The sequence below is a fragment of the Theropithecus gelada genome, chromosome 11 (genome assembly GCF_003255815.1).
Source record: "Theropithecus gelada isolate Dixy chromosome 11, Tgel_1.0, whole genome shotgun sequence".
NCBI lineage: Eukaryota > Metazoa > Chordata > Mammalia > Primates > Cercopithecidae > Theropithecus > Theropithecus gelada.
Window position 1 is genome coordinate 47,248,183 of NC_037679.1, and position 25,928 is coordinate 47,274,110.

At 34.5% G+C, this 25,928-nt stretch overlaps 1 protein-coding gene across 1 annotated transcript in view; it reads right to left on the reverse strand.

Moving 5' to 3' along the window:
• Positions 1-25,928, reverse strand: part of CEP290 (centrosomal protein 290) — a 94,149-nt gene that overhangs the window by 3,067 nt on the left and 65,154 nt on the right. The window contains exons 42-52 of the mRNA XM_025402708.1: positions 20,615-20,760; positions 20,132-20,287; positions 17,089-17,212; positions 12,522-12,656; positions 10,954-11,040; positions 9,103-9,267; positions 8,435-8,557; positions 6,971-7,143; positions 3,694-3,835; positions 2,451-2,524; positions 1,758-1,852 (exon numbers count right to left, since the gene is read on the reverse strand). Coding sequence (XP_025258493.1) covers positions 1,758-1,852; positions 2,451-2,524; positions 3,694-3,835; positions 6,971-7,143; positions 8,435-8,557; positions 9,103-9,267; positions 10,954-11,040; positions 12,522-12,656; positions 17,089-17,212; positions 20,132-20,287; positions 20,615-20,760 — 1,420 coding nt within the window. The remainder of the gene's footprint in view (positions 1-1,757; positions 1,853-2,450; positions 2,525-3,693; positions 3,836-6,970; positions 7,144-8,434; positions 8,558-9,102; positions 9,268-10,953; positions 11,041-12,521; positions 12,657-17,088; positions 17,213-20,131; positions 20,288-20,614; positions 20,761-25,928) is intronic.

Sequence of the window (25,928 nt, forward strand, 5' to 3'; positions counted from 1 at the left end):
CTGCTATAAGGCATATTTTGAGAGTATTTAGTAGGTACTTTTAGTGACCAAGACGTAGCACAGTATAGTGGTTAAGGGCTAGGAATGCCAAGGAGCTGTGGAGTTTCATAGATTTAGATTTTAATCCTGCTATTTCCTAGCTGACCTTGGGGAATGGTTACTTAACCACTTTGAATCTGTTTATCACATAAAATGGAGACAGTAATACCTATCATATATGGGTGTAAATATAGAATGCTTGTAAGGCAGTTAGCATAGTGTCAAGTACAACTCACACATGATGGCTTTTATTACAAATTAGTAATAGGACTACATACCATATTGAAAAAGCTACAAGAAATAGTCAAAGATAGTTCAGATATAAATTGGTATAATCCTTTGGAGAGGATGGCATTTCTATCATACTATCAAACAATGGCATAATAAGGTCAAGAGATTAATCATATAAAAGCAGAAACTTGGAAGCAAACTATCCACCAAAACATAAATGGTTCAATATGCTTATACATGCAATAAAACACTATAGAATTATTAAATGGATGAGACAGATTTACGAACAGACCTCACAAGATGTCCAGGATAAACTGTTAAAGGCAAATACGCTAGACATGTGTATAGTATGAGTTCAATTTTATGTCACTTGCCAAGAAAATATATATATGTATATGCAAACAAAGTCTATTCTCTATCCACAGTAGTTTTAGTCTATAAAGTTAGCCCAATTAGTGAATATCAAACCACTGCTGCTAGGGGAAATATGTACAGACATGCATATACATACATACACCTACATATCTCACACATGATAATCTTAAATCCTAAAGATAACTCATCCTGGTAAATTCTATTTATTTACATAAGAAAAGGTTCAGAAGCGTTCGTGACTCTCCTAAGCCTAAAGCACTAACAAGCCTCAGAATTGGGATTCAAATCCCTTCCAACAGGCCCCAGAGCCACAGCTTCTTGCACTATGCTGTGCTGCCCTCTACCGTCTCCATCCTTTGCTCATTTCTCTATGAAAACTGAAATGAGGATACTGAGCACCGCCTTGTTGAACCTCTGCCGGGGACATGTAAGTTGGATTATTCAAACTTTCCAAGGCTCTGTGGATGTCTGCAAATGTGCTGCGAGTGTTGATTTGGGGATTACATACACGCTTTAGTGAGCAGGTGATTTAGAAAATACAGAATCCACAAATAATGAGGATCTATTATACATATGAACACAGAAACACATGCATGCATATGTGTGATATATATGTATATAAAATATGTGTGTATGTATATGTAGGAATGAGGAATGATTAGTAATCACTTTTGAATGGGAATGGAAGGCAGCAGAAACATACTTTCTTTTTACTTTGTAAAAGGAAAAAAATATAGGCAGTATTTACTTATTTGCAGTTTTTAAAAATGTTCAGAGGACTTGAAAGAGCCTATACTTAGAAACTGGAAGCAACAGATTTCGTATTCATTGCTTAGCCCTGCATTGTGATTAAATCTGTAACACCCAGATGGAGAACAAAGAGAAAAACACTTGGGTACTTGCTACTCTATAGTATAAACAACACAAAGAGAAAAATGGGAATATTTTTATATTAATAGCATGGAGGAGAGACAAGAGATCCAAAACTTATCAGGAATTTGATTTTACACTGAGACAATGATCAGAAATCTGAGCCAAAAGAAAAAAAAAAAAAAGGTAAACCCAAATTCAAAAACCTGGGGGTAGCTAACATGTTTTTTAAAATATATTACCAGGTATGGTGCTTTCAGCTCCACTTTGGTCCTTGTTAGCTTCTATCTGATGGATTAATTCTGCTTTCTCTTTATCCAGCTGACTATTAGCTAATCTAGAACACAATGATAATGTGTTAAAAAAAAATAAGGCAGGTATTGCTTCATAAAATATATGGGCATTTCTTATGAACTAGTGATGTACAGTAATCAGAACAAACTAGTCTTTATCAAAGTAAACATTTACTCTCAATGCTACAATGTCACCATTCTCAAACAAAAAGCCTGGAATACAAAAGCCTTCACATTTTTCTTAATATCTGACCTAAGGTCATTTCCAAGAGTGGTTTTGTTATGAGGAGCCTAATGAAAGTGGGCTACAGAGACTCCTGAAAGTAAAAAATTACTTGTTCTCTTTCGTTAGTATTTTCCTCTGGGAAGCTAAGGATTAATTCATTCTATGCTCTTAGAAAAGTTTAAACTAAATTACAAACTGGAAACTTATATTACAGTTGGGTTTATCCTTTTTTCCAGTGTGTATTATGAAAAAGAGAGTGATTAGCATTAGAAGGAAGAAATAAGGACCTAATAAGCCTGTTAGGCAGTAAAGTTGAAAAATGTTTGTCTCTAGTTGTAGTAATTCTGAGATTATAAAAACTAATAATTTTTTTTTAAAAGAAAGAAACAAAGTAGTCATATGAACACATGACGCACCTAAGAACTTGAAGCTCCTGTTTGAGGCCTTGCTCTGTCTCAGCACCTTCAGGAACATGTTTAAGAATCTTAATCTTTGGGGACAATGAAAAGTTAAGATAAGGTTTCCTATGGAAATACGAGGATTTATAAAGATACACATTTTTAACAAAGCATAATATTAAAATCTAGTTTTCAAAAGCATGCATAGGCAAATTTCTATGTTCTATTCACCATTCATTCAACAAGTATTGAGTAACTACTGCATAACTGGCATTGTCCTAGGCACAGAGGCTACAGCAGTGAACAAAATACGTAATGTTCCATCTTGCATGGTCCTCATTTAGTGTGGAAACAAAGAATGTGTATGTAATATGATATGATGTAATAATAGTGCCAGATGGTAGGAAGAGCTATCAAGAAAAAATAATCCAGGGTAAGAGGATTAAGAGTGATGGCAAGTAGTATAGGGTTAGGGTTAGGGTTAGAGTGAGGAAGGTCTCTCTGAGGAGCCTCCATTTCAGCAGAGACATGAAGTCTGGGAGCAAGCTATGAGAATATTTGGGTGAACAGTATTCTAAACAAAGGAAACAAGTGTAAGGACTTAACGCTTAAACGAGTTTGAATTGTTTAAAGTACTGAAAGAAGGTTAATGTAGTTAAAACATTGTGAATGAAATGAAGGGAAAAGTGGTAGAAGATGAGATTGGGAAGAAAACTGGGTACCAGACCTCATATATTGTTTTGGGATACGAAAAGTACTTTGAAGTTTTATTTTAGGGTGATGGAGAACCACTGGAAGATTCTGAGGATAGGACTTTGTGCTTTGTGATGTGCTTTATGTTTTAAAAGGGTTACCTGGCAACTGTGTGGAGGCAGACCAGAAATAGAAATAGAGTGAAATAATGCAAGAGTGGAAGCTGAGATACCAGCTTGGAAATTATTGTAGTTATTCAGGTATAAAACAATAGCCTGGACAAGACTGGTAGTGATGTCTCAAGATGCCAAGAAGTGGTCAGATTTGGGATATAGTTTGAAAATAGAGCTGACATGATTTAACGATAAAAAAAAAGATGTGGAGAATGAAAAGAATGAAGTTGTTGATGAGCCAAAGTTTCTGGCTTAAGCAAATAGGTGAATGGGGTGCCCTTCAGTTAGATGGGTCTTCTTAATCGAGTCCATTTTTATCTATAGAAGACAATGCAAGGAACATCCTGCGATATTATGCATTATTTTATCATGTAAAGAAAAATTACATTACTTACCTGTTCTTCAAGGTCTTCAGTGTATTTCTTAACTTTTTGTTCTCTCTCTGTTGCTTCTTTTACAAGCTGTTTAAGGTCAGTAATGCTTTGATTTTTTTTGGCAATATCAGTTTCCAATTCTTTTAACTTGGTTTCATACATTCTAAAAGTATAAGGAAAAAAAGTATAGACATGGCAAATAATTTATGTCACTGATTTAAAAGTCAGTTCAAATTACCGTACTAGAAATAAGCAAGAATATCTTATTTTACTGTTTCGTCTAGTCAAGGTTTTTGCTACATATTTATTTACCATTAAAATGGTGGTGGCAAGAGATAAGGTATCCCTAATTAACAGATGGCCCATTCGAAATAAAGAATTTGGGTATTTTCCAAGATTATAAATAAGGATGGAGCCTGATTTGACCATTTTAAAATTAATACCTTTTTTCAATCACAAAATAAGAAAATACAAAGTAAAATTCTTCGGAATATAAAATTCTATATTACTAGATATTCTTAGAAATATAAAGATGGCAAATAAAAAGCTTTTCTCACATATACAGACATACATAGGAGGTATACAGAAAAACACTACAGGGAGAGGAAAAAATTGTGCAAAAGCATGGGTGAGAAAAATAGTATCTGATGGGAGAGGGATAAAGCTTGTAAAAATCTGAATAGATTTATAATCATTAAAGAAACAATTAACAGTTCAAAAAAATACAGACTCCAGAAAAAAAATTTCATAATTGAGCCAAACAGTTCTACTGGTTTATCATACCTAAAGAAATATAATGCTAACAATATCCAAACTTTTCCAGAGAAATGGATAGAAAGACTGCATTCTAAGTTAAAATGGCCAGTATAGCTTTGGTAACAAAATCTGCTAGGATAATACAAGAAAGGAAAATAATGATTGTCTAAACACGTTCACACAGCTTTTGATAGATCCTAGAAACTTAGATTAGAAGGGAATGTTTTTAACCCGACAGAGACTATCACAGATCTACCACAAGTAAATGGTGAAATATGAGAAGCTTACTCCTTCACTTCATCTAATTTTCTGTTCAAAAGCCACCCAAGCAGAGAGGGCCTCTCTGATCACCCTATGTAAAACTGCCCCCACATCACCCTGGTTTGTCTCAGCAGTCAGGAAAAGGCCTGACATAGAATATGTGTTAATAAGTTTGTTGAATGAATAATAATGCAACTATAAGGATGTCAGCATGAGCAAGACCTGTGTCATGGGTCCCAAAAGAGATCTTTCTAAACTGCTTTATTGAGAAAGGTGTATAATCCTCCCAGATTTAAACTTTAGTGAATTTTTTTCTTTTTCTTTTTCTTTTTTAACGGATTTAGGGAACCTGGAGGTCAACGATCAAAAGGAGCCTCTCTCTGTCAAGAGATTTCTACTTAGACTTACGTCTTCTGCAAATGGTTTACTGAAGGCTTATGGTATGCTCAGTGACCTGTATTGTTCTCAGACTAAAAACACATATATGATCTAAAATGCAAAGTCATCTTCAATTACGGTTAAATATCATCATCACCTCTACTAACCATTTATAAACCTTATAAACCCTTTTTGCACTAACAATTTCTTATGTAGCCCCATAGAGCCCTCTTAGAAAGAACTTGAGCCCACAGAAAGGATATAAGTTACTTAAGATCATAGTAAGAATTAGGTCTTTCTAAACCAGAGAACCTACCCGGTCCTTTGAAGAAACCTAGGCAAGGTGGGCTTTTTAAAAATAATATCCAACGTAAAGCAGAGTCTGGCAATAGGAGGTACTAAGTAAATATCTGTTGAATAAATAGATTTCAGAGTAACTCAAAAACATTCTGAGTCCATATGTGATTATAGAAGAAAACAAAGGAACGACCAAGAAATCAACAGAGAGGGCTGCTGGCTAAGAGCCACTCTGCTAGGGTCCAAGAAGACAGTAGAAGAGACCCCCTTCCCCCACTCCATACCATCACATTTGTTATTTCATCTAACCCTGACACTGGCCTTCTTACAGAGTAATTTTTCCCAGTGTGTAGATGAGAAAAGTGAGAGCTAGAGTGGAGAAGTGTAGATTCTGGCCACTCTAGATTTAGTATTCGGACAGGAACCAAGTACTCCTCCATGACTTCATGGCCATCTGGGCTATCCTTTAAAGCGCCTGCTTAATCTTTCTCTTTTCTCCTTAGACTTGGTTGACAGGGGCAAGTGCAGTGCAGCAGGCCCTCTGTGGGACTTGCTGTAGCCTCACAATGCTAAGACTCCCATCCTACTTGTAGTGATCACTATCTTGCCTTCCATCAAGACCATTCCAAAGAGCAGAGAGGGAAGATGAAGCCCTCAAAGACATCGAAGGGGATACTGGAGGTGCATGGACATAAGGAATAGTATGAGAATGTTGAGAGATAAAGATGAGTATGCCTTTTGAAATGGGGGCGGCAGATGTGCTAGATGGTAAAGGATACCACTTCATACAGGATGGCTTTAATGGGACAAGACATGGGCAGGATCCCACTGGCCAATGACATCCAGGCTCCTTGAAGCAGCTGCTTAAAATTGGAAATGAGAACGACATGAAGAGCCTTTTACCTACTCATCACAGTCATGATGAACCACACATGATGATAGTGGCAACAGACTGAATGTTTACTCATAAACTCCCACCACCTCTTTCATAGCCACAAAAATTAGTTTCACAGGTTGGAATTCCATGTATTCAGGATGGGAGAAAATAAACTATCAGAAAGCAGAAGCCAGTAAGACATCAACGCTGCTGCTGAATTCACCTCTTGGGGCTATCTGAAGAGAAAGTTGCCCAGGATATAACTCTAAAAGCATTACAGCACAGACTAGATCCAGTATGCCACATGTTGTGACAAGACAGCTCAATCATTCCTGGCTCATACTTGAGAGAGCAAGTTATACAATCAAGAAACCGAAGCTGCAGTTGGAGAAAAATAGCACCCAGGAGAAGCTGAGCAGCCTTAGCCTAGACTCATAGCTGATGACAGCTTCATGATGCACACACAGCTCCAACTCCTTCGCCCAGCCACAGCTCTACTCTGTTCCATGCCCTGCCACCCAAACAAGGTTAAACAAGTTAAACATTTCAAGGAAGAAAAAGTCTCCATCAATATTACATGAAAAAAAAAAGTATTACGTTAAAACAACAACCAAACAAACTGTTCATCAGGAAGAAACCAGGTTATTCAGAATAGTGTTGTCTTTTAAAACAATACCACCAAAATTTGAAATGATTAAACTTTGTACAAGTTTAAAATTCTGTTCCTACCTTGTAACCACAATGGATTTCCAGCTCTTACTGTCAGCACCTTCAAGCTGTGGACCTCTGCTTTCTGCAAACTGCAATCTCTTACCAGTCTCTTCTAGTTGAACTGTCATCTTCTCATTTAATATCTCTAAATTATTCTTTGCTATCCGTAATTTCTCTGCAGCATCAGTTTCCTATCATTAAATGCTAATTAGTATTTTATGAGAAAACATAATACTGTTCTCATAGATTCAGTGTATTCAAAATTATCATTACAAATGGGAAAACAAAAATAACCTGGGGCTCTTAAATGCTGATTAAAATTTCAATAAATTCAACATTTCCCCTCCTTTAAAGCAGCAATATGGCCAATAATAATTAGAACAACAGATCATGAAAATGAGGTCAGAGAAATATATTTAGTTACTAATGATTACCTTAAATTTGACATTTTGTTCCTCTGTAATATTTTTAGAAAAATGGGATAGTTTATACCTTTACACATGTAAAAGATTCTTTGTTTTGACTTCCTAATGCTTATGAGACCTAGCTATAAGCATAAAGTATGTGTAAGTAACGTGGATTATTTCTTTTTGTTGTTGTTGTGTTTGTTTGTTTGTTTGAGATGGAGTCTCGCTCTGTTGCCCAGGCTGTAGTGTAGTGGTGCGATCTCGGCTCACTGCAACTTCTGCCTCCTGGGTTCAAGTGATTCTCCTGCCTCAGCCTCCTGAGTAGCTGGGATTACAGGCACGCCAACATGCCCAGCTAATTTCTGTATTTTTAGTAGAGACCAGGTTTCACTATATTGGTCAGGCTAGTCTCGAATTCCTGACCTTGTGATCTGCCCACCTCAGCCTCCCAAAGTGTAGATTATTTCTATTATTAAACATCCACATTCCAAGCACAGTATCATTTGGTCTCTTGATACATTCTGAGAATATTCTAACTAGTTTTAAAATATTAATTTTTAACTTCTTCACTAGACCTTCCATATAAATAACAATATCTATATATTTTGCTGAATAAACAAAATAAATCTTACTGTTTAACAAGGCAGTTTCATATACTCCTTACTATAAATTGGCCTAAGTCATGTGCACAAACATTAACTAAATTCCACAGAGCTCTGTGAGATAGATACACTTAATATTCCCAAGTTTACAGATGAAAATTTTACAGAGGAAACTGAGGAATAGAGAAGGGATAACAAGCTGGCCCTAGTTCCCATGACTAACAAATAATAGAGCTAGAAATTGAATCTAGGCTGAGTAATGTCTATATTATAGTGTCTCTAAACTTATTAACTTTTATTATCAATGTTTTTCATGGTGGAAATGTGATGACAGCAGGCATAGAAATACAATTCCTCAATCTCTTAATATCCACCTTGAATAGGCACTCTCATCAAGGATCTACTTTCAGTTTTTCCAAGAGGTATTAAGTAAAACAAAAATCAATAATTATAATCAGTCATAAAAGTCATACTTTTTTAAGTTCTTTACGAAGCCTTTCATTTTCAGCAATAATTTTTTCTGTGCCTTTGGTCTTGGATTCATAGTGCATGCTCAACTGATGCCCAAAATGAGCTTTAAGTTTTTCTAATTCAGCCTAATAAAAAACAAACAAAATAAAAACTGTACATTATCAAAACAAGGAAATAAAAGATAATCTCATAAACTCATAAATCTTACTTCAACATAGTTTTAGAAACTGTATTTGATATGATTACAATTACAGCCTTCATTTGAATATCAGAACAGAAGTTCCCAATGTTGGCTACATATTAGAATAAATTGATGACTTAAAATAATAACAACAACAAACATACCTGTGTCAGGACCCACCCTAAAATAATTAAATCAATTTCAGGGATGGGAGCTTGGGTGTCTGTGTCTGTATTTTTAAAAAGAAACACAGGTAATTAATCTATGTGTCAGAAAAGTATTGGTCTTGAAATAATAAGAAAGATCAGGTGGACCTACTCTATAACCCTTAGCCTTGCCTCTCATAAGTTTTTTTCTATATGTATAAAATCTGTACTGTATTCATTAAAGCCATTTTATATAGTAATGAGCATATTTGAAATTTTCCTAAATAGTAACAAATTAAAACAGTAAAATATTCCCCTAAAAATGATCACATTAAAAAATTACCTTCAATTTTTCATTTTCTTGCTCAATATTAGCCATTTTTTCACTAGTCAATATTCCTGATGCTTTTTTCAACTGTTCATTTTCTCTCTGGACTTTTTCAACTACTTTTTTCATTAAACCAATGGTTTTTTCCAGTTCTGGGATTGTCTTTCCACTTCTACCAGACTACAACAGAATATGTTAAATCTTTAATTTAATCAAATATTTTCGAGAGTATAATACAAAGTACCAACAATACAACAGGCTCATTATACTCAATATTAATAACTCCTAATATTTGAAGTCAAAACTGTGTTAATTCAATTCATCCTTAAAACACTTCTATGAGATAGGAATTATAATTTCCATTTTAAATACAAGAAAATCAAGACTAAGGAAATTTGACACTCCTAAAATCATGCAGCTAATAAGTAACATCTTAAATAGTCTAGCCTTAATGTCTTATCAAAATGATTAAGTCTAAATATTCTATTTAGCTAATGTTCTCTCCAGTATATCAGTTTTTCTTTATACAAAATAAAACCACACAAGAGAAATTGTGTCTTTAAAGAGCTCAGGAGTAATTAAATTTTAATTGCAACATAATAGAGGCAATTTTCTCTAAGAAATGCTATTGCTTAGAGATTCAATTTCTGTTTAATATAAATAGAAGAGATATCTGAAATAAAAAACCTTGCATAAATATATCATCAGAGATGAGTCATCACTTAATAAGTTTAACTGCTTATCATTTAAAATAAAAATAATTTTTAGCAGTTTAGTCACACAGTATGCTTATTTTTTTTTTTGCATTTTAATCATCCATGACTAAGAATAATTCTGAAATATAAACTTTTACATCATTTCAGTATGTACTTTCATAAGTAACTTAGGTAGAAAAGGTCAAATTAACATATATTTTCATTGATTAAAAAAATGTTGCTGTCAGCAAGACACTGTATTGAATTTTTTTTTTTTTTTTTTTTTAAGATGGACTCTTGCTCTGTCGCACAGGCTGGAGTACAGTTGTGCGACCACAGCTCACTGTAACCTCTGCCTGCCAGGTTCAAGCAATTCTTCTGCCTCAACCTCCTAAGTAGCTGGGATTACAGGCATGAGCCACCACACCCAGCTAATTTTCGTATTTTTAGTAGAGATAGGGTTTCACCATGTTGGCCAGGCTGGTCTTGAACTCCTGACTTCCAGTGATCCGCCCACCTTGGCCTCCCAAATTGCTGGGATTACAGGAGTGAGCCACTGCCCCCGGCCTATTCTGAATATTTTTCTAATAACACATAATATTTTCACTGAATCCATCATATATTTAATATTACTACCAGAATGACTCTGCATTATGATTGCTTCCATTTATGACACACAGCAACATGAAATCAACAGGAGTTTAAGTCTTTGGCCTTGACCTCATAAGCAACATTTATTCATTATATAAGGTGAATACAAAATAACATAGGGAGAAAATTACAACACAAAAAAAGAGGGGGAGGAACAAAGTACTTATAAAACATTATACCAAGAAGGTGGGAAGATATCATAACAAATGGTTACAAAATGGCAGCACTAGACCAAGGACCAGTTAGTAGTTACCTCCATAAACAAAAGGATTTCTGGAAGTTAAATGTTTTCAAGGTGTGGAGGCATATTCAATAAAAAGAGAGATGATACAGATGATAAAATACATTAATTTGAGACACATAGAAATGCTTACTGTTTTATATTACAGATGCAGAATAAAAACTGAAACTACAGGGCACTTGTAAAGGCATATCAGTACTGTTACAACATATCTAAACTTTTCATTTGTGGCTTATCACTGCTGAAACCATAACAAATGTATGGTAAATTCTCACATACCCCTCTAACATGGCCAAGTTTCCGCTCAACTTCTGCTTTTTCTTTCTTAAGAAATTCACACATTTCCTTCAAATCTCTGACTTGATTCTGAAAGATAATAAGCAAACACCTAATAATTTAACATAGCTATAGTCATTGAAAAGAAAAGGCAAACAATTAATGTGAACCATCAATCTCTTCAACTGTATAGCCAAACCAAATAATTGGGTCTCTATACTAACGAGGAAGATTTTGAACCAAATTATTAAATTAATACAAGAATACTGTGTATATGAAATGTCGAGGTATTTCCCACATTACTGCCTGATGCAATAATACAAATTTAGAATTCTGATTTTAACTGTCCCATATATTGCACATGTAGATCCTTACCCAAATATACAGAGCAAAAGGCAAATGAACATCTAACAGTGGTTCTATCAATGTAAAAATCTGAATAAGAAGCAGTACCAAAAAAAAAAAAAAGAAAAAAAAGTATAAAATGTTGGCAGATTAGTGCCCTGAAATAAATAAATAAATAAATAAATAAATAAAGTGTGAGAAGCAAGACACAGCTTAACTGTATCATTACCAGTAGAATTAACAGATTGCTAACATTCTGGATTAGAAAACAGAACTGAAGTAATTAGCTAGCCAAGAGAAAAAAGATTCCCATAAATAGGGTAAGACCTGGAAAAGCAAAGATTAAAAAATCATTATTAATGTCAGAATAAAGTAAAATTTCTAAAAGAAATTATTCTTATATTTTACATTGTGATAATTTTTAATGAAATATACCACGTATCTTCCCATCTTAGGACAGCTGAACTTGCTATTTCTGTTGTCTGTAATTCTTTTTCTAGTATCTTTATGACCCACTTCTTTACTTCTCCTTAGCTCTCTGTTCATATATCATTTTAATAAGGAAGACCTCCCTTACTACCCTATTTTTTTTTGTTGGATCAATATTCTTTTTTTTTTTAAATTATTTATTTATTATTATTATTATACTTTAAGTTCTAGGGTACATGTGCATAACGTGCAGGTTTGTTACATATGTATACTTGTGCCATGTTGGTGTGCTGCACCCATCAACTCGTCAGCATCCATCAACTCGTCATTTACATCAGGTATAACTCCCAATGCAACCCCTCTCCCCTCCCCCCTCCCCCCTCCCCATGATAGGCCCCGGTGTGTGATGTTCCCCTTTCCGATTTTAAATTACACCCCTTCCCTCTCCCCATACTCTTTACACCAATCATGCTTTATTTCTCTACTTAGCACTAACATCAGATGACATACTATTCAGTGACTTGTTTATTGTCAGTCTTCTTCACTAGAACGTAAGTTCTATGAGTGTAAGGAATTTTTTGACTGTTGTTTCCCAGCACCTGGAGGAGTGTTTCATACAAAGTAGGCTTTCAACAAATAAAGGTTAAAGAGCAAATATATAAAGTATACCACCATCATGATATTTTAGGAATATACATTTCTGACTTCTTAATAAGCTAATAAAAGTAAACATAACAACTAAGGAAGGAGTTTTAGGCATTAGATTTTCTAACTATAAAACAAAACATTAAATTTACCTTTAATCTTGGCAAATCTTTATTTGCTTGTTCAAGCTGAAATTTCAGTTCAATATTTTCAGACGACAACTTCAAGTTTTCCTTCTGAAGCTCCTGTTCTCTCTGACAATGATCATCTGACCCTATTCCTGAAATCTTCAGTGAAGTGAAATTAGGAATATTTTTAAAGTTTAATAAATTAAAGCCATAAAAGACATACTGGATAAGAAAATACTGTCAAAGGTAACTTTTTTTCCTCAAAGGAATATGAGAAAATCAGAGTGTTCTAGAGAAAGCCAAAAGTAAATAAGTTAGAATACAAAACTTGCAGAACAAAAGGTAATATGGTTTGTTTTAATTACAATGGAAGGAAAGTCAAGTATGACTTAATAATGTCCACACATATAATGCCTTCATGTATCATTTCATAATGGTTAAACTGATTTATGGTGGTTTCACTAGTCCAAAATAAAGCATGATTGTTATCTAACCGCTATGGGTTGAACTGTGTTCCCCTTACCCTCCATATTTATATATTAAAGTCATAATTTCCAGTACCTCAGAATGTGACTTTATTTGGAGACTGGGTCTTTATAGAGGTATTCAAGTTAAAATGAAATTTTAGGGTAAACCCTATTTGACTATGACTGGTATCCTTATGAAAAGGGAAAATTTGGGGATTTAGACACAGAGATATATATAGAAGGAGGATGATATGAAGAAACAGGGAAAAGATAGCCATTTACAATCCAAGGAGAGAGGCTTGGGAAAGATCTTTCCCTCAGATTGTTCAGAGGAAATCAACCCTGCTGATGTCTTAATTTTGGACTTCTAGGTTTCCAGAACCAAGACCATAAATTTCTACTGTTTAAGCCACCAAATCTGTAGTAGTCTGTTACAGCCACCTTAGCAAATGAATACACTAGGCTACAAAAGAACTGCCTAATTCTTTCCTCCTTTGGAAAGCTTTCCTTCATTCTTTGAGCTAAAGTAATGGTTCCATCCTTTGAAAACCATTAATATTATATCTGCATTTCTTCCGACCTGTATCTGCACTGGGTTATTACTTATATTCACTGTTACTTCTCATGCTAAACTTTATTTTTTAAAACTGTGCTTAATTATATTTTTCTACGCATTTTTTCTATAAATTAGAATACCACCTACCTCACAGGACTGTTATAAGCATCATAGGAAAGAGTTTTTTAAAAGTATTCAGCACAACTTTTGTTTTTTTCTCCTTTCTTTATTGGCTTGATGGGCTGTAGAGTCAATTACTCCATCGACATTATGGGTCTTAAAATACATTATTATAAAATATCTGTTATACATGACTTTATAACATCTTTTAGATCCAGTGACTGCATGTGTCCATCTGATTTTTGTTTAAGGAGATGTGTGTGCATATGCACATATGAAGTAGCAAAAAAAAGGAGACAAACATTTTTGTTGATGTATGTAAATCACAGGAATACATTTCCACTTAGTAAGAAAGCTCAAGTATACATTCAAATGCTACCACTATTAGGTTAATACTAGGCAAATTCTACCACTTCACAAGGTTGTCAGTTTTTACATTTTATAAATGAAGGCATTAGACAGGATAACTTTTAAGGTTATTTCAGACATGGACATCTGTAATTTCCTGTCCCTGAGCTGTCTCCCAGACTTCCTCTCTTCTGTGGTACCTATTTGATCAGCAAATGATAAACACCTATGAATTTCACTGATTGGTAGATATAAAATATATTAAATATTACAGTAGAGGGCAATTCTAGTTGATGAAGATCTCACATGAGGATATTTTTAACACATTTCTCACTAAAATATGATGCAGTTACTATTAGTGATTATGGATCATTTTTCCCTTGTATTTTGAAATAAGAAAACTAGAGGTATTAGTTGATATTGTCCAAATCTGAAAAATAAATTCTAATGAAACTTTCTCTTATAAACAGAATTACTGTATAATGACCTTCATGAGACTTCCAAACTCTTACAGAAGAATCTGGTTAAAAGCCATAAACTGCTTAAAATCAAATTCTTAGTGGCTAGGAGTTAGAAGTCTCAAACTCTTATTTATTAGCACATGAAAAAAAGTGTTATGAATTAAAACACCTTCAACCATTTTCTCTTAACATATAGATATTTAATTTTAGTTGAGGTTTTCATGACTTAGGTGACTGGAATATCTGAGGTAGACAGTATAAAGAAAAAAAAGATAAATTCTATGAACAAACTTTTCTTATTCTGTATCTCAATGTAAGCTAACCAAAAGTAGTATGTACATAAAAAGTTCATAAACTGTTGAGTTAGACTAACATTCTGCAAAGTGCTTTTTGTTTGTTTGTTTTTGTTTGAGACAGAGTCTTGTTCTGTTGCCCAGGCTGGGGTCAGTGGCACAATCTTAGCTCACTATAATCTCAAACTCCTGAGCTCAAGTGATCTGCCCACCTCTGCCTCCCGAGTAGCTAGGACTACAGGTGTGCACAATCACACCCAGCTAATTGTTTTTTTTTGTTTGTTTGTTTTGGTAGAGATGTAGAGATGGTGTCTCTCAAGGCTGGTCTTTGACTCCTGGCCTCAAGTGCTCCTGCTGCCTTGGCCTCTCAAAGTGCTGGGATTGCAGGCATGAGCCACTTTGCCTAGCCTATGTGAAAAATATACTTAGGCACAGAGCCTAACACCATTTATCATTATCATTATTATTATTTTAGATACAGGGTCTCACTCTGTTGCCCAGGCTGGAGTGCAATAGGGCAATGTAACACTGAACTCCTGGGCTCAAATGATCCTCCCACCTCAGCCTCCTGAATAGCCAGGACTACAAATGTGTTCCATCACATCTGTCTAAATTTTTTGTAGAGACAGGGTCTGCCCAAGCTGATCTCAAACTCTTGACCTCAAGCAATTTTCCTGCCTCTGCCTCCCAAAGTGATTACAGGAGTAAGCCATAGCATCCTGCCTGAGCCTAACACAATATAGACAGCAACACATCTAAGTTTCCTTTTCGCATTATAACAAAAGTATCTGTTATAAAACCTGGCCAAAAAAAAAAAAAAAAAAAAGCCACTGAAGGAACTTGCTGTATATCTTAGGATGTTGTACAACACTGTAACAAAATTTTACTGATATAATTCACTGCAGTGAAATTTTACTTCTAAATACAGCCTGATGAATTAGAAGTTTCTAAGACAAAACAATCACCTCTAAAGTGCTTTATTTTTGCTATTCATTTATCTAATATAACATTAAGTGAACACCAATTGTAAAAAAAAAAAAAAGCACTAAATTAGAAAATGCATATTCACTAATTTTTGTAGGAACTAGTCAAAAGTTAGAGCTTAAGATAAAGTTTACTAATAGTTAATACTTTTTCTAAATCTTACACACTTTCCCATTTTCACTATATATGTATGTAAGCTACTTACTATAAGAAAATTCAGTTAACAAAGAAATAAAGGACGGAGATGTATCCAAACCAAGGATGCGTCCTTTCTTGGCTGGACGGACGCATCAGTTTCATCACCTGCCTGTGCATCACCCTCAGCACAACTGAGTCACAGCATCAGCAACTGTCACATAATCACAGTCCTCCATAGCAGATTCTAGAGGTCCATATAGTTGTTGTGACTCACATCTTCAGCGATGTGTCTCTTTCCTTTCTCACTCTTGCCTATCTTATTCTCTTCCTCATTTTTATGTTCCTGTTTATCATTTTGACAACATTCTTGATTAATTTTACCAACCTTAGGATCATGGTTCATTTTCAAAAAAGGAGTTAAAATCTGCCAAGTTACCATTTGTTGAGGTAAATTGACTTTATTTATTGTTCGGTCTTGACTCTGATTTATTTAATTCAATAGGATCTACAATATGTTCTAATTTGTATTTTTCATCATTACTGTAATACCATAAAATACTTTTAGGTACCCAATTATGTAAGTCATCCTTGGCACCTAGTCTTTTCCCATTTTTAATTCTGAGTGTTGCCATGATCTTTTTTGGTTCTGAACAAAGTGTTTTTTTTTTGTGAAAAATATTATGCCTTTGTATTTATTAATAATGGTAACAAGGATAAAAAACATAGTCGTGTCACACACCTGATTCTGCTTAAGGTGGAAGAATGAAGACACATGAAAAGAAAAAAGAAACAAAAATAATACACTAAATATTAAAAAAAATCCAACAAACAATTCTACATTAATGAGTAATGAGTTTTTATAAGCTTAAAATATACCATAAATATTTCAATGAAAACAGTCTTAGAACATGTTTTCCTATTTTATTTAACTGTATACTGCTGCTACAGCAAAATACATAATAACTACACATTTAAAATTCCTAGAAATCATTTATGAGTTTTATGAAAAGCTTATTAATCTTAAGTTTACTGTTATTATGTTAAAAAGGATTAAATAAATTATTACACATCACTACCTGGTAAAAATAAAAGTTGAATTTACTGTATTACTATTAATGAGAAAGATATAATGCTTTTGGCCAGATTAAGAAAGAAGTTGATTTCACTTTTAGGCATTTAAACATGGAAAAAAGAAAAAAAATAAAATAAAAGATATACACTTACTGAAGGCCTAGAGTATGTATCCTTTGAAAGCTCTTTTTCCAAAGCATGAAGTTTTTCTTGGAGGTATCTGTTTTGTAAATGTAAATCTTCTACAACAGAATCTCGAGGAAGAGCTTGGTGGGCCCTACGAACAGTAATCAGAGATTCTTTACTGTTCACATTTCAACTTTTCTCTGTTGTACTATATAAAAATACAAGTATTCACATTTCAACTTTTCTCTTGTACTATATAAAAACACAAGACAGAAAAGTTCAATGTGTTTATTAACGCTACATTTATTTTAAATACTTCAAACTTTCTAAACTTTACAACAAATAAATTAGGATATCGCAACTAGTATTATAAAATAATCCTCTACAGAGCATTCACTGAAGGGCTTCTTTAAATGATGAGTCAAAAAGTATATTTTGATTTACTGAAATACATTAACATTTTTAAAGAACATGCATCTATTTATATGGAATTACATAAGATAGTTAAAATAAAATACTTACTATTTTAAAACATTATATAATAATTGCATAATATCCATGGTCTTCTCAAGAATCTCAAGGATCTAAAAAGACTCTTAATGATTTCAGATAAAAATTTAACACTTCAAGTCTAAAAACATCCACCCGGCCTACAAGACCCTCCATGGTTTGGCACCTCCACATCTACCCAACCTTACTGTCCAGGAGTCTACCTTTACTTAGGTAAATACAAATCCACTCCTACCCATACATGAAATATTTACTCTTGCCTCTTGTCTCTGCTAGGGTTCTCCTCCTTGAAATGCCCCTCCTCTTTAATATCTAGATGATTCATAGAAGTTAGAAATTCAAACTAGAGTTCAGATAGAAGACAAATTCAATCTTTTCTATAAAGTATCCTCCAATTACTTCAGTGCACATGAACTCACACTATTAGAGGAAAAAAAAAGAACCTCTAAAAGTAAGAGCAGATTTCAAAATTAAAATGATTTGATCCTTTGTAAAACCTGCAAAGAAGAATAAAAGTGTTTTGTTTTGAACGTATGTTTAGACAAAGAAAAACACGGAGGGAAATATCTACTGCTGGAATAAGACAGTAACTATAAACAGATGTCAAGAGAAAGAAAAACTCCTCAATAATTTGTTTTTTCCCTATCAAGGAAACTTCTAAAATATTTTTAAGAAACAGTAACTTAGAAAGAAAAGGAAAGAATGTGGACTAGAAGCTCATGAGAGTGTTCCTTTAAATAAGTTCAACTTCATATGTTCACATCACATTCATAATGACACAATAGTAAATAGACATTAACAAGACTAATGGTAATTTTTAAAGATAAATAGAAAAATGTGTATTTACAAAAGGTAAATATTGTCATATCCAAATGTTGCAGGTAGATACCAGCCCTTTACAAAGATCAGTAATATGATCACAGATCATTTGTAAATGCAAAGAAGAAGAAATAGCAAATTATGTAAAACCAACCTAAGTTTACCTTGTAAGAAATGAGTGAAACAGAAGATTAAATAATTTTAGCTGTTCTTAGGAGAAAATTAAAAAGTTTTCAGTGTTAACACGATTTTATTTTGCTTTTCACGACCATGACTACATCAGAAGATATAACTTTGCAAAACACACACACACAAAAATCTTAAAGGATCTGCTAAGAAATGACATGGGGTGATGCAGGGCAGGGGCGCCTGGTTCCAGGTACAATGGAGTAAATACATTCAATCTTCTCTCTCCTAAATGCATGGGGTAACCATTTGAGGACTTTGCAAAGGAGTAGAAGGTAGATTACAATGGAATGCCAGAATTTAAAGCAGCAGCAAACAGGTGATGAATTTACCTTTTATTTTATTCTGTTACTGCCTGCCCTGAAGACAACATTATTTGAAACCTGAAGATGGGTGTCTGCACTGATGGAGAGAGCTCCAGGTAAACCTTCTAATGCTAGCTCAAGTAAAGAGAAAGGGAATGTTTTAACACTCAGAGGGAATATGAAAACACCTCATTTTTTTTCCTTCTATCTGTTCTTTTATGCCCCAACCCTTAAGCCATCCCATAGCAGTGGTAATAAACGCTCCAATGGGAACTCACAGAAGCTAGTATTTTTTGGAAGGAAAATCTCCAGTTGGTAGAGCTATGATACTAAGACGGTAAGGTGAAAGTAGTTTAGTAGTTTTTTTCTTCCTCTTTCTACCTTCTTCTTGCTTGTTTCGCTGCAGAAGTGCGCAACTTCTGAAATACACAGCATCCCTGGGTAACTAAAACCCCAAATGGAAATCCCTAGGGAAACAAAGTATCAGAGAGATGGCAAAGAGGGAGGAGCTCAAGGACGTCCCCCTATAAAGTTATTTATGAACTTCTGGGCTCACTCTTGAGCTGCAAATGTATGGATTGATTCTAATCAGAATACCAAAGTTTCTAAGAACTGTACTAATAGTACATAGCTCACATAAAAGACCACCAATTGGGAGGTACACAGGCAGGACAGATCTGAAAATTACTGTAAGCTCCGCCTCCCGGGTTCACGCCATTCTCCTGCCTCAGCCTCAGGAGTAGCTGGGACTACAGGCGCCCGCCACCTCGCCCGGCTAGTTTTTTTTTTTTTGTATTTTTTAGTAGAGACGGGGTTTCACCGTGTTAGCCAGGATGGTCTCGATCTCCCGACCTCGTGATCCGCCCGTCTCGGCCTCCCAAAGTGCTGGGATTACAAGCTTGAGCCACCGCGCCCGGCCTGTAAAGGCTTTGAAAACTGGAACTACAGCCCACAGAAATGAGGCTGGAACTTGTGGCCTGAACCTAATTAGACCAATTGCATGCTAAAACAAAAGTATCTACATTTTCCCATAGAATTTAAACAAGAACCAGAGTCTCACAATATAATAGTCAAAAGATCAAAAATACAATCCAAAATTATGTGTCATATGAAGAACCAGGACTATCTCAATTCACACGGGAAAAGACAACATAACCCAAGCTTAAGACAATACACATTTATTATTTCAATTTCTAAGGGTCAGTTTTTCTTCATTATAATGGGTAGCACATTTCCACACAATAGCTTACCTCATATACAATATATCATTTTCTAAGTCAAGATTTCTCTTTTTTAATTCTTCCAATTCTTTTTCTGACTCCAAAGCTCGTACTCCCAAAACTTGATCAACAGTCATGCCAGTTGTTTTTAGTTTCCTCTGCAAAGTAAGTTTCTCTTTATCAGCTCTGTGGAATTTAACACAGAATCATGAAATATACCATTCAGTGTTTGGCTTTTCAATTGCGTACTCATTACTAAACCCATATACAATAGTTGTATCATCCTGTATTTGTCATAAACTAATTTATAACAAGATCACAGGAAAATCCATCTACAATGGCTACAATATATTTAAAACACATTTTAAAGAAAATAAAAAGTAAATCATAGATAATAAATGATCACTTAAACTAGACCATTTCTCATATTATCAACTATGATAAAGCTATATAATTTCCAGGTCACTAAAGGATTTTACACATAATTGGTTTTATAATGATATTTAAACTCACTTGGCAAAAAGATCCTTCAAAGTATTCAACTGCTTTGTTAAAGTAAAGACTTCCCCCTCTTTCTCTTTTAACTTGTTCCGAATTCCTTCTATTTTAGCTTGCCATTTTTTACCTTCTTCCCACCTAATTAATTCTTCTTTAGCATTCTGTAACAATAACAAAGGAGGTAGGAAAATTACCAGTATTATTTTAAATTTTCTTTAAGATTTATCAATTATAATTAACCTAGAAAAACTGTAAACTAATTTTCCTAGAGAATATGTAAATATGTTCTTTTTGATATACAGGTTGAGTATCCCTTACGAAATGCTTGGAATCAGTAGTGTTCTGAAATTTGGAATTTTTTTTTTTTTTAATTTTTGGAATATTTGCATATACATAATGAGATATCTTAGGGATGGGTCCCAAGTCCAAACACAAAATTCACTTATGTTTCATATACACTTTCTACATATAGCTTGGAGGTAGTATCACACAACATTTGTAATAATTTTGTACGTGAAACAAAGTTTTGACTGCGTTTTGACTGTGACTCATCATATGAGGTCACGTAAGAATTTTCCACTTGTGGCATCATACTGGTGCTCAAAAAATTTTGTATCTTGGAGCATTTCAGAAGTTTGGATTAGAGATGTTCAACCTGTATAACTCCTAGAATCTTCAGGCATGCCAAGCTATTAGGAAAACTTCTCTTTAGGCTAACTGTGCTTTATTCTATCACAAGACAAACAAAATTCTGGGAGACAGTTCTGACTAATGCCAACACCCTTCAGGAGTCTTTAAATGAAGATTCTAATACAATCATGACTAGAGTAAGCTTCTAACAAGAATCCTACGTACAAATGACCAACCTCATCTGTTACCCCATGACAATTTCCTAGCATCAGAGCCCCTTCAAGTCTTCAATGCACATTACTTCAGTCATTTGACAGATACTTATTTAGTGCTAACCATGTGCCAAGTACTACTCTAGAGGCACTAGGAATAGAACAAATGAATAAAATCAGATAAAAAACTATATCTTCAGGAATCTTACTATCTAGTTTATGCTAGTTGGCTAGGTAGATTGGGGAGAAGGGAGCAAACTATACAGATAACAAAACAAGAAACAAATCTAAATCTATTTTGTAGTTAAGTTAGCTAGTTTTAAGTGCTAAAAAGAAGAAGAAGAAAAAAAAAGAAACGGAAGGGAATTAGGGCATTTCAGGGGTAGGTGTCATGGTTTATTGTAACTATGATAAAGGAGCCAAAGAAAGCCTATCCAATGCAGAATAGTCTCATGCACTGAACAACTTTCAAATGTTTTACTGGATATTAATACAGTAAAAAATTCTGCTTACACTGGTCTGAGCTAAGAATTTATCTCCAACTAACACATTAACACTAAGTAATTTTTTACTGGTTTTATTATACACTAAGTAAGATTATAGACATTGTTTTGCTGAGAACTGCACCAACAATTTGTTTACCATTTTGGAAATCAAATTACAAATGGCAATACCATCATGACCCATGAGTTGCCAACAGAACATATTTGTGTCAGTCTGCATTTGTAGCTTTGAATTCACGTTAATGAAGATGCAAGCACATGACTAGTTCATTATATTTTCCAACGGAGTCATGCCAAAGCTTTTACATGTTGAAATATGAATATTCCTTTTATGTTCCCCCTATATATTTCATTTAGGACATTCATAATGACATTTTTGAAATTATGTAAGTAGGTAGAGTTTATGTTAACTATGAATTTCAATTATAATAATAAAGGGGAAATTATGAAACACTGTATTTTTTATTAAAGGGAATGTTGAATCTGAAAGGGTTGAGAACCATGGTTTAAAGTCAAATTCCTGGTGCGACGGCTTATGCTTGTAATCCCAGCACTTTGGGAGGCTGAGGCAGGAAGATCGTTTGAGCGCAGAGTTCAAAGACCAGCCAGGGCAACATAGTAAGACACCATCTCAAAAAATTAAAAAAATATATGAAATAAAGCCAAATTCTCACTAAGATTAGTTGTTCTATCAAAACGACCTTCTCAAATACTGGAGAACTATATTCTCCAATTCTCTTCTCTAATACTAATCAATTTTTTACCTTATTTAATTCAGCTAATAAGTGCCCTTTAAAAAATGTAAAAACCTCAGGTTGGGTGTGGTGGTTCATGCCTGTAATCCAGCACTTTGGGGGGCCAAGGCGGGCAGATCACCTGAGGTCAGGAGTTTGAGACTAGCCTGGCCAACATAGTGAAATCCCATCTTTACTAAAAATTCAAAAATTAGCCAGTTATGGTGACAGGCACCTGTAATTCCAGCTACTTGGGAGGTTGACGCAGAAGAAGCGGTTGAGCCCGGGAGGCAGAGGTTGCAGTGAGCTGAGATTGCGCCATTGCACTCCAGCCTGGGTGACAAGAGTAAAACTCCGTCTCAAAAAACAAAAGAAAAAAAGTAAAAACTTCACTAAGTGGTTGATAGTTATTAATTTCATTTTTTCTTAAATATGTACAAGAATTTTCCTGTACTCCCAGAAATGTAAATACTAGTGGGGGACATAAGGTACGTAATTAAATAATCCTGCAGCATACAGTACTTTGTTGGGTTTGGACAATTCCATCCCACCTGGCATTACCTGCTAAATTAAGATTAAGGGAACCAAGACTGAAAAAATAATTGAAAAATAATAAGAAAAACAACGAAGGTGAATGGTACCATGGGTATTGTGGTGTTATTACATATAGGCTTTTGTCCATGGTTCCTGGCTTGTAACTCTCATAGCCCTTGTCATTGTCTTTAGTTATAATATTGAGTGTGTTAGACCTCTGGAGCAGACCTCAGAAAAGAGTCTCTCTGACCTTCTCCTGTCCTCCTTTCACCTGCCCTAAGGCAGGACTGTAAACTTTCCCTGTCTTTCTGACTGTGGGTCTTAAAACCTAATACGAGGGGGTCCTGCCCCATACCCTAGGAGAAGAAATACTGATGTCAGGAAATTTCCCTAAAAATCCAAAAGGACTGGGTTCAAAGAGGTTCTGGAGAAGTGAACATGTAGAGGTTTCTAGAGGAAGGTGGCACCCCAGAAGGGCATGGAAGTTCCACACCCCTTCCCCCATATTTCTTCTCACACATCTCTTAATCTGTATCCTTTTTAATAACCGTTATTATAAACTGGTAAACGTAAGTAAATGTTTCCCTGAGTTCTGAGAGTGACTCCAGGAAATTAATCAAACCCAAAGCTGGAGGCTGGGGTTGTGGGGACTCCAGAAGTCTTGGAGGCCAGGACTTGTGACTTGATCTGCAGCAAGATCTCTATGGGATCTGACACTATCTCCAGGTAGATGGTGAATTGAATTGGATGACACCCAGTTGGCGTGTGCTGCAAAACCAACTGCTTGCTTGCTGATGTGGAGAAATCTCCACATATTCTGGGGGTCACAGAAGTTTTTTGCATTAATTGCTGTTATAGTTTGAGGGCAAGATAAACATATGGTTTGAGAACTTTTTCCAAGATAGGTATGTTCTAGACTGAATGACAAGAAGGAAGAAGACGGGATGATAGGAGAGTAGTTCTCTTTTCATATTTTCTGTACCAAAAGCTTCATATGCATAGATTTCAGAATAATATTATTATAACATTTTAAAATTTATATTCATTCAACAAATACTGAGCATCTACTATGTGCCAGGGATTGTTCTAGGTGCTGGGAATACAGTAATAAATAAAATAGGCAAAGTTCCTGCCATCAAAGCTTATGGTCTAATAAAAAAAAAGAAAAAGATGAACATACAGAAAAGTACATGTCTAGTATGTTAAGACAGTAATAAATGCTAAGAAGAATGAAATGCAAGGCACAGGTGTGGGTTTTGTTATATAGGTAGACTACAAATGCTGTTTACAGAGAAAAAGGTACTAAAATTTCCAAACAATATGAAAGCATTTCTTGAGTATAAATTAGAAATGCCCAAGCACTATAGAACCCAAAAAAATATTCTCACTAGATTCTTGAATACCAATTTTAATATTGGGCATAGACCCCTGTGTTTTCTTTCTAGTTAGTAGTAAAATCTTACACTGCTATGGACGTGATGGCTTACAAAAGACTTCTGCATATCTTATCATTTTATGTAAAATAATCCTAAGAAACTGGCAATACAGATAGTATTATTTCCACTTTAAGGAAGAAAAAAACTGAATAAATAAACTGAATAAACTGAAGCATAGAAGAGTCCAGGCAAAGCCACAAGGCTCTTAAAGCATTCTGATAGGAATCAGGTTAGAAACTGGTATAGAAACATACCAGTTAGGAACAAACATACCACTTTCTAACCTATCCCCATTTAAGGATAAGATTAGGCCTATCCCAATTAGGGAGTTAGCAAAGATGGAAATCCAAAAGAGTAAGGACACTTTGATGTTACAGTTTTCACCAGCAAAGCTTCTGACAGCAAGCGTGTTGTGACTCCATGCAAATAGTGTCATCAGAATTACACTGACATCAATGAATTTTCATAGAAAATAATTTTTGGAGCATACTCTTTTAAGAAATTTGAATTCCATTACCTATTTTCTATTCAATGCCTTTAAAGACAGAATTTTCTTTTCCATTTTCATGTTATTGAAATTATTTTGTAGATATTAAATATTTTCTGGGTAAATTTTATAATAAAAATTTTTCCTAACCATAGCTCCTCCATACTGATTTTCTTCAAGGGTAAATATTACTGCTAACACCAACATTTCCCAGTTCACTTTCGATATTTTGAATGTTACCAACAAGTTATCTCCAATTTATTGTCCATAACAAATTTAATTACATACATTTTAGCCAATTTTAGTTTTTTGGGGGGTTGATTATTTCAATTAGTAATCTTTATTACAAAATAGTTTACTATGAACTATAAAATTTTAAGCAATTTCTCCCACAGTATTAATCTATGAGCAGATTGGTTACTGATTATTACCGCAAATACTGAATATATTCCAAATCACTTTGCTTTCTGTAAAAGCAGCCTAGTCTCCTGAAGGATAAAAAGAACCTATCTGGGTCAAAGTGTGGGTCTTAAAATGCCTATCTTTCTGTCCCAAAAGTCAAAAGCACCAACTTGTGTAAATGATTACTTCGGAGAGAAATGATACACAGTTGAATATGTAAGGTGTGAAGGAACTTTAGAGGTACTCTAATGTCAGAAAGATGAATGGAATTGATGTAGTAATTTCCAAGTAAGAGTTACATTACAGGTATCTCCTCAAGTAGACTGTAAATTCCTACAGAATGGAAACTTTCTTTAGACTTTTCTATGCTATCCAATACTACTTATAGTCC